This window comes from Vigna radiata, chromosome 2, assembly GCF_000741045.1.
Source record: "Vigna radiata var. radiata cultivar VC1973A chromosome 2, Vradiata_ver6, whole genome shotgun sequence".
In the NCBI taxonomy this organism is placed as follows: domain Eukaryota; kingdom Viridiplantae; phylum Streptophyta; class Magnoliopsida; order Fabales; family Fabaceae; genus Vigna; species Vigna radiata.
Genome location: NC_028352.1, coordinates 5,659,712 through 5,668,968, shown reverse-complemented (window position 1 = coordinate 5,668,968; position 9,257 = coordinate 5,659,712). Strand labels below are relative to the sequence as shown.

The following is a 9,257-nucleotide window of genomic DNA, read 5'->3' as shown; positions in this document are numbered from 1 at the left end:
TAACTAACTTGGTACCAACCAAAGTCAAACTAAATCAGCAAAGGCTAAGGTTGAGTCAAGTCAGTCAACCCAGGTACAAATCAAGTAATGTCCTGAGTCTATATTGAGTCAAGTTTTATCAAGTTTGATTCAGATTTTGTCCAATTAGAATCGAGACAAATCGTATCAAGTTTGACTAAGTTAAGTTAAACATATGTTACATTATAACATCGAATTGAATTCAAACCAAATTAAATTAGATTAATATGATATTATGTCGAAAAAAGTTTACCAAAAACCAATTAATCAAAATTACAAATATCAAATTATGAATTTGAGAATGTGAAAAAATTCATCCTTATTCTTTTAACTAAATTTTAAATTATTTAATTTCAAACCATCTAATTAATATATGATAAAATTATACAATTTCAATTTCTTTCAAAATTCTTTTCCAAACAACTTGTCATAAAACATTTCAAATTTCGAAAGTAATAAATTATCTCTTAAAATACCTTATCCAAATTCACTATAAAACTTGTCTTCCAATAAAAATAATATAAAAACCAGTGAAGTTATTATTATTTTTCATTCGGCTGAAATATCAATTAAAATATCATAATTATGCACATGCTTAATTTACATTTCACTTAATTTTGAATATAAAAATTTATATGCTTATTTTATATTAAAATATCAAGTTAATTATTTTATTAAATCAAAGTTTAATAGTTCTTTTAGTCCCATAGTTGTAACAATTATTCAATTTTTTGTTTTACATAATGTGATCCAATATTTATTAAAAGGAAACAATGTATTTCCTTTTAATTGATTCACACACATTTTTTTCTCTAAAAAGACACAGATGTATCATTTTATCAAGTGATTGCTTTCTAAAAATATTAATTTTTATATTACCGAAATGAATAACATCATTCCTTCAAATAAATCTTGATACCACATTAACTCTTTTGATAAATATTAAGAACAAAAACAATAAAATAATATTAAATAATTCCTATAAATATTGAAAGAAAAAACTTAAATTAATCATGACTTTATAGTTGACTATAGTCAAATAATTAACATATTGCCATAAAATATAAATCCCAACGATATAATTCATTATCTTTGATATAAAATGAATAGTACTATTCCTTTTAATAAATCTTGAGACCGTTGACTCCTTTTAATAAATATCTAGAGTAAAATTAATAAAAAATATTAAATAATTCCTATAAATATTGGGCGAAAAACGATAAACTTAAATCACTTATGACTTTATGGTTTGACTATTAACTTATAGACTCAAATAATTAACATATTACCATAAAAGATAAATCCCAACAATATAATTCATTATCTTTAATATACTTTTAGTTATTTAACTTTTAAAGTGATTAGTTCTTATTATTACAAAATTCAAAAACTTTATATCGCATAGTGGGCCCACCTTCGTTTCCTCACCAACTCCTCCACGTCACCTCAAACAAATCACAATCTCATCTCTCTAATACTTTATTTTTTATAATATTTTAACAATATTTTAACAATTTTTAATAATATAATATCTTTGATGATTTTATTTGTATGTTTGAATTTTTTTTAAAACATATTTAAAACGAAAACGTTGTAAAAAAAAAAGTCGTTAAGAATTTTTTTTTCTTTTCATAAAAGTCAATGTTGAAACTAATTCATAAACAATTAATAAAGAAAAAGAAAAAAAAAACCCCACCAAATTATCCTTTACACCATGTTTGTTTTAGGTGAATGTAGTTGGCAAGACAGATTTAAGGTTGCCATTCACCTTTACATCAAGTGATGTGTGAGAAACCGAAAAACGAAGATTTGTGGGATAGAGCAGTGAGTGTGGTCCCTTGCATGTGAGACGAGAAACAAGAAAAAAACCACTTAAACACAAATGCATTATTCTATGAAATATCCGAACTTACACTTGTTTTAGATTTTTGGTAATGTTTATCCGATGAAAGTGTTTTAAAGGGTATTTTCATTTACTTTTTCTTTCTCCTATTTGTATCAAATATCCACGTCTCAAAAGCACTTTTTTAAGACAGCAGGAAATGAAAGTCTTCATCACTTTTAAAATGAGGTTTGAATTAATTAAGTGTTTAAAAGAAAAAAAGTTAGAAAAAAGTGTAAGGAGCAGGTGAGAATGATAGGGTAGGACACATGGAGTGCAGTGTGCGGACTCAAACTCCTATTTCAAACTGATTAATAGTTTCACTCTTCCCTTCATCAAATGACAAAGACTGTACTATTTTGTTTCCTTCCTTTATCTTTCACTCTCCTATCACTATTCAACGCTTAACATTCACTCCCTTTATCTTTCATTTCACCTTCCTTTGTTACCTTCCACTTCACACACAAAACCAAACCAGTGGAACACAACATGCCAGACCACCCACAACGTTAAACACCACACACCTACCAAGGTTAGCATTCATGGATCCATGCATATACTCATCCATTTTCTTACTTACTTTCCATCTACATTCTACTTTTTCTCAATGCAAAGTGGTAAGAAGTCCCACATTGCTTAGAGAACTACTCTCTTTGGTACTTCAAACTCCAAGGTTCTTTCAAAGGATTATTATTTGAATTTGTTATCTTTTCCATCTCCATGTTTGTTTACTTTTTTGTAAGAAAACTGGTTTGCTTCTTAACTCTCCAAAATAAAGACGTTACTTTGTTAAACCTGAAATGTGATGTTTCTTTTCCAACTCTTTATGTTTTTCTCCCTTTAAAAGCGCTTTTTTTCTTGTCAAAAGTTATGCCAAAACAAACTGACATCAATATTCGAGCTAGCTGCAAGGTTTCGTAGCTTTCGTGTATAATATATTTCGCTCATCCTTTTGCAAAAGCAAAAGGAATAAATTAAGAAAAAGGGGCTATTCTACAATGTACTTCTTTTGTCTGTTTCTTTATCTGCTTCTTCAGCTTTTTATTTCATGCCCAATAAATTAATCTCTCTATTCTCTCTCATTTCATTCTCAAAAGATGAGTTTTTTCAGGTTTCCTTCCTACACCATCTTCCTTTCGTTGTCGAATTTAACGTTTTTGCATGCTTTCTCGTTTCCTGTAACACGTGATTGATTCTCCTTATTCCCAGAGAGATTCCTTGCATGAAGTGACCTCCCAGGGGCAGAGGTTTTCCCTTCTCTGTCTTGCCGTTTTTCTGTTCTGCAATGCACATGTATAGAACTTGTTCTGTCACGAAATTCAACTACAACGTGTTATATGAACATCTTGTTTGTTTCCTCATTGAAGCAATGCTGTGAAAAATGTGAAATGGGTTTGAACCTAGTGGAGTGGTCATCTGGCAGACAGAATCAGAAGGTTTGAGGGGTTTTAGGTAAAATGGTTTGTGTTCATATCACAACAACTTCACATCCTAAACTCTTGTTCAGTGGACCATGCCTACTTTCACGGCAAAATTGGGGGCTAAGAAATTTTCATTTTCATTTTTACAATAATGTCCCTAGTCCATGTATACATGGAACAGAGGTGTTAAAACGGGTTACCGGATCCAATGTGGTTTGCAGGTTATAGTGGGTTGGCGAAAAAACCCCGATTCAAACCAGATTTCTGAAACGAAGTCCAAACTCCTCGAAAGTCTGATTTTTTTTTGGGGGTTTTTTGGTGGATTTTTGTGGACATAGCTAGATTGAACCAACATTGTACTAAAAAGCCTCAGTTTTGGTGGTGTGATGGTCATAACATTTGGTTTGGACACAAAATTTGAAGCTTTCATTGATCAGTTTCTGGTTGGATCTGTTACTGTTAGTTCATTAACTCAAGGGGGGCAAGTTGGTATTTTCATTTTGAGAGATTTGGAGATGTTGAGCACCTGTGTAATTTCATCATTTTCTGTTGTTGTAGTTGTAGGCCCCTCTTGATCATTACTGGGTGCTGTTAGCCTGAAAGAGCTTATCATAGCATCAGTTGGTAATGAGAACATTTTCCCTCATGTGTGGACCTGTGATAGACATTTTTGTGTTTATGCCAATTTACTTGACTTTTATTCCTTGGATAGTGGTGTCCATCACATTTTCTAGGGACATGTTTTTACACAATTTTATTGTAATTGACACTTTAGGATGTAATGAACTGTAGTGAGAATCTATGAAGTGTTTTCTTTTTAACTATTTTTATAAAGTAGTTATATTATTAGGTAACTTGTCACTAGTAAGGTAAAGGTGCTTTTTTTAAGATTGAAGTGAAAATCACATTGAGCAAATCTTCTGCATTTATGGCTTAGGAGGTGAAGATAAGAAGATGATACCATCCTGCATGAACACATTTATTTATTTTCCATAACTTCCACCTTCTCATTGGATTCTCTTGTCTCTGTGTGTGATATTTGTCTGAACTGTTACAGTCATTGTGGGTCAGGGAGCATTCAAGCAGCGAGGCCCAAATTATTAAACTGGTTTCTCTTTACTGGACAAGAGGCAATTAAGCCATGCAGACACCAAAGACAAGGTAACCTTTGATGAACTGGTGCACTGATCTTATACTGTTCTATTAATGTTGCTTCTTACCTTGCTATTTCAGAATGATCTCTGGTTTTAAAAGGGCAATTAGCATGCCAAGAGTGTTCAGTGGTGTTGTTTACAGTAGTATATGTTGTGTTTCTAAATGAAGAGAAAAATGCTAATAAATATAAGTTCTCTATTTATTCTTCACCTTGTTGACAGCAATTAGTGCACTAAATGTTTGTCAAATCTGCAAATGTTAGGTCTCCTCCAGTAATCCTTTTCTCGTATAATTAATTTTGCTGGACTTTCCTTTTATATGTTGAAATATATCAATTGCTGAAAGCTAACCAAAGATACCATTACACCTAAAATACATTATTGAGTTTACCTAAATAATATGTTATTGATTTATCCATATGATATGATGATAAACTGTACCAATTTGTAGAACAGTTGGATGATTCTTAATCATGTTTGTCTCCAAACTTATAGGCATAATCATCCTTCTACACTTTCCTTTTTGGTTTCATTATGTTTGGTTAATGTGGTTCCTCCTTGGAATAATGAAGATTGGGACCCGGGGCAGTTATCACCAACTCTAACGAATGAACAAAGCTTTGGTTTTTCTATTTGAAAAAAATAAGATTCTCTTCCAATTACTAGAAATCTGTAATTGCAATTTCACTGTTAATCACCTTGTTAGGTGATTGAAAACAGTTCCTAACATGTGCTTGGCTTGGAAGACACATCTCATTTTCAAACTGAATTTATGAAGTTGATGGCGCTTAAATTATGAGTCAAGGAGACTTTCTTGTAACTTGTAGGAGTTATTTTCATTTGTGTTTGGAAGAAAGTTTCCATTTTCAAACAGAATTTATGAAGTTGATGACACCCATGTTGTTTTAGGAAGACTTTCTTGTTCTTGTAAGCGTCTTTAAATTAGTGTTTAGAGAACTTTTCTTTTTCAAACCGAATTTATAAAGATGATGACTCTGTTATATTAGGAAGACTTTGTTGGATTGTTGGAATCTTCTCTCGTAGTTGATGCTCCGTATTTTAGCCTCTATGTGTTTGTTTAAATTTCGCATTGAAGAATGGTTCGACATATCTAGTCTCAGTTCTATATCACGGAAAAGGATTTCTGTCGCAATATGAGTGTAAGGATATTGTTTAACATGGCTACAAGGTATTTGAGGCGAGAATGGAGAGATATGGGTTTCCATTTCCCACAGTGAAGTTCACTTGCTTACATTTGTGTATATTGATTTCAGAAGTGGATCCTCTGAGGTGCCTCAGAAGGTGTCTCCTCGTGCTGTGCGCCAACTAAGGCCTACTACTGTGGACACTGATTCTGTATCTTCTTCAAGTCAGGCTAATAAATCATCAAAGGAGAGAAGCCCCAAAGTCACTGATCGCAGATCACCCAGAAGCCCAGTTGTTGAGGTATCGATTCTTTTTCAAATGATACATTAGCTGCAAATTTTAACTAGATATGTTGGACCAGCAAACCTTGACAATGAGAACCATAATCTCTATTTGGATGTATAAAAGCGTATGAAAAGGGTTTCAAAGTGTAATGTAATGTGGGACTGTTTCCTGGTTTCCTTTCAAAATTGCCAACTGATGGTGCTATGAACTATTTCTTTGGAGCTTCATTTAAATTCATTTGCCGATGTTGATTCTCGTCCTACAAAGTGCATTTTCACAATTAAGCAGATGGATAGTAGATGTACCTTTCTTTTTAAAGGATTCTGTTTTTAAAACATTTAAGTGTAATCAAGTCTCTGGAGTGAGTACAATAAACTAATGGTCTGCAATATAACAACTTGTGTCATTTTTCATTTTTCTACTTGTGATCTTGCAATTTTGGTTGGATGCACCGATATGATGTGTTGTTTTCTATAATTTATCACTACAGTTTTCCTAGCCTTGAAATTTTTTGGTGAACAATGAAGCATTGTAATTGTGTTGTTTTAGAGGAAGCGCCCCAGCAAAATATCTGAATTGGAATCTCAAATTTCTCAACTCCAAAATGATTTGAAAAAGGTGATGGATCAGCTTGTTTTGTCTGAATCAAGCAAGAGGCAAGCGCAGCAAGATGCCCTGGAGTCCAAGGAGCAGCTATTGGCTCTATCTGCAAAATTTGAAGACTCACAAAAACACGTTTTGGATCTTTGTGCTGCTGGGGAAGGTCGTGTTCTTGAGCTGCAGAAAATCATTGATGAGCGTGATATGGCATGCCAATCTGAACTTGAGGCCTCCAAAAAGCAGCTCTCAGTTGAGTCTGCTGCCTTGGCCTCTGCAATGAATGAGATTCAGATGCTGAAAACCGAACTTGAATTGGTAGCCAATTGTGAGAGTGTACAATCTCAACAGGCAAAATCAGCAGACACGGAGCTACTAAACCTGAAGCAGAACTTGTCTGAAGCTCTTTCTCTTGTGGACACCATGAAAAACCAACTAAGGGATTACAAAGAATCTGAAGCTCAGGCCCAAGCATTGGTCAATGAAACCATGTTGCAACATGAAGCTGCAAAAAAGTCTATTGAGATTCTAAGAGCAGATGTTGCAAAAGCTGTTGATGCCTACAACACTATTGCTTTGGAGTTGGACCAATCCAAAGCACGGGTAAACTCACTAGAGGCCCTTGTTAGCAAGCTTCAGACAGATCCCATCAGTAGCAAATTTGAACACCAACCTGAAATATGGATAGAGGGAGAGGGTTCTGATGATCTAGAAGCACAAGTTATTTCTTTGAAGTCTGAGGTTGGACGCCTGCAATCTGCCGTAGAGACTGCTGAGACTAAATACGAAGAAGAAAAGATTCAAAGCACAGTGCAGATCAGGAGTGCATATGAGCTGGTGGAGCAGATAAAATCTGAAACTGGTAAGAGGGAAGGTGAGCTAGAGGCCGAGTTGAAAAGGAAGAAAGCTGACATTGAAGAGTTGAAGGCTAACCTAATGGATAAGGAAACTGAGTTACAAGGCATTGTGGAGGAGAATGAGAATTTGAACACCAAGCTCCAAGAGAGCATGTCATCCAAAAATGAGCATGAACTCAAAAGGGAAACTAAAAGACTAGAAGAATGTGTGGCTGAACTGAAGTCAGATATGATGGACAAGGAGACAACACTGCAAAGCATATCTGAGGAGAATGAAATGCTGAAGATGGAAATCAACAAGCTCTCAGATGGTGGCAATGTGAGTGAGGAAGTTGCAGCTGAGGTAGAGGGAGCTAAGGCCGCAGAACGAGAGGCTCTGATGAAACTTGGGATTGTGATGGAGGAAGCAGATAGGAGCAACAAGAAGGCTGCAAGAGTGGCTGAGCAGCTAGAAGCAGCACAAGCAGCAAATTTAGAAATGGAAGCAGAACTGAGAAGACTAAAGGTGCAGTCTGATCAGTGGAGGAAGGCTGNAGAGGCAGCTGCTGCTATGCTTTCATCAGGAAACAATGGGAAACTNACAGAGAGAACTGTGTCTCTGGATAACAACTACAAGTGCTCACCCTATGCTGAAGACATGGATGATGATTTCCAGAGAAAGAAAAATGGCAACATGCTGAAGAAGTTTGGGGTCTTGTGGAAGAAGCCTCAAAAATAGTGAGTGTCTGATTTTATGTATGTTATGTTCTGATCAATAATAGTGTGTTCATGTGATGTTTATTTATGTTGTTTTCAATTTTGTCTCATTGTAAATCCTTCTCCATCCTAAACTGTTTGTGAACTGTACTTCAAATGCTGGTGTTTAGTTATTGAATACATTAAGCTTCACATGATGCACACAATTGGAGTCTCATAATGCACACTGTGTTTCACTTTCCGAACTATTTTTTCAAGACTAATCTGTAATGTAACATTAGTATGGTTAACGTTTTTCCAGTATAAGTTGAATACTTCTGTTTATTTATAAAAGAAATAAAATATTGAATTTTGTTAATTTGGATTATAAAACTTATATTGTAGATTAATGTTTCCCTGATGAAAGAAGAAAAACTGATATTAGAGATTTTTTTTATCTATAATATCTAAATAATTTTTCAATTAGTTAATACAATATTTTTCTAAAATTATTTTCAAGTATAACTGCACCCCATAATTTTTAAAATGACTATTCTACCTTTTATAATGGTGATTTATGGATTATTTGTTATGAAAATCTTCGGAAACAAATATTCTAAATTTTTCTAAATACGATTTCTATAACAATTTTCAAACAAGATTTTCAAAATATATGAAATATTTACTATAACGAGTTTTTTTATTTATTTTAAAAATGATATTTTTACATAATCGTTTTACATGATCAACTTTTTGAAATCAGCTTTTTGGAAAATATGACATGTTTTTCAAAAATAAGATTTCTGAAAAAAAAAATTCAGAAAGAAAAAAATTTAAAACATACAAAATGTTTTTTTCATAATAGAATCTCTATTACAAGATTTTCAAAATAAACTTAAAAAAAAAACACGAGATGCGTTCTTATAAAATGAGTTTTTCAAAATTAAATTTCCATGCTCAACGTTTTAGTCTCATTTCCATCCTTTCGAAAAATGTAACACATTACAATACTAATAAAATAAAACATTTTATAATAACATTAAAAATAGATAAACAAGAGTATAAAGAATATTAATATTGTCCTCCAATAAATAGATTATAAAAATGACATTTATACAATTACATGATATCAACAAAAACCATCTCATACTAAAATTAACTATTTTTCAAAATATTCTACCAGACTCGTCGTTATCTAAAGGTGTGTCTTTATATCTATTTT

The 9,257-nt window shown here is 33.0% G+C and overlaps 1 protein-coding gene across 16 annotated transcripts; it reads left to right on the top strand.

Annotated features, from left to right (window-relative positions):
- Window positions 1–2,244: 2,244 nt before the first annotated feature.
- LOC106756269 (interactor of constitutive active ROPs 3) lies at window positions 2,245–8,259 on the top strand. 16 transcript variants are annotated; one of them, XM_022778467.1, is made up of 7 exons: window positions 2,245–2,432; window positions 3,110–3,147; window positions 3,268–3,352; window positions 3,880–3,945; window positions 4,379–4,482; window positions 5,750–5,921; window positions 6,456–8,259. In XM_022778467.1, the coding sequence occupies exons 5-7, from the start codon at window positions 4,463–4,465 to the stop codon at window positions 8,076–8,078; spliced, it is 1,815 nt and encodes a 604-aa protein (XP_022634188.1). In that variant the 5' UTR covers window positions 2,245–2,432; window positions 3,110–3,147; window positions 3,268–3,352; window positions 3,880–3,945; window positions 4,379–4,462; the 3' UTR covers window positions 8,079–8,259. The 16 variants fall into 16 exon arrangements, with proteins under 16 accessions (XP_022634188.1, XP_022634189.1, XP_014494111.1 ...); XM_022778468.1 differs by lacking the exon at window positions 3,110–3,147; XM_022778463.1 differs by lacking the exon at window positions 2,245–2,432 and having other exon boundaries at window positions 3,012–3,147.
- Window positions 8,260–9,257: the final 998 nt, after the last annotated feature.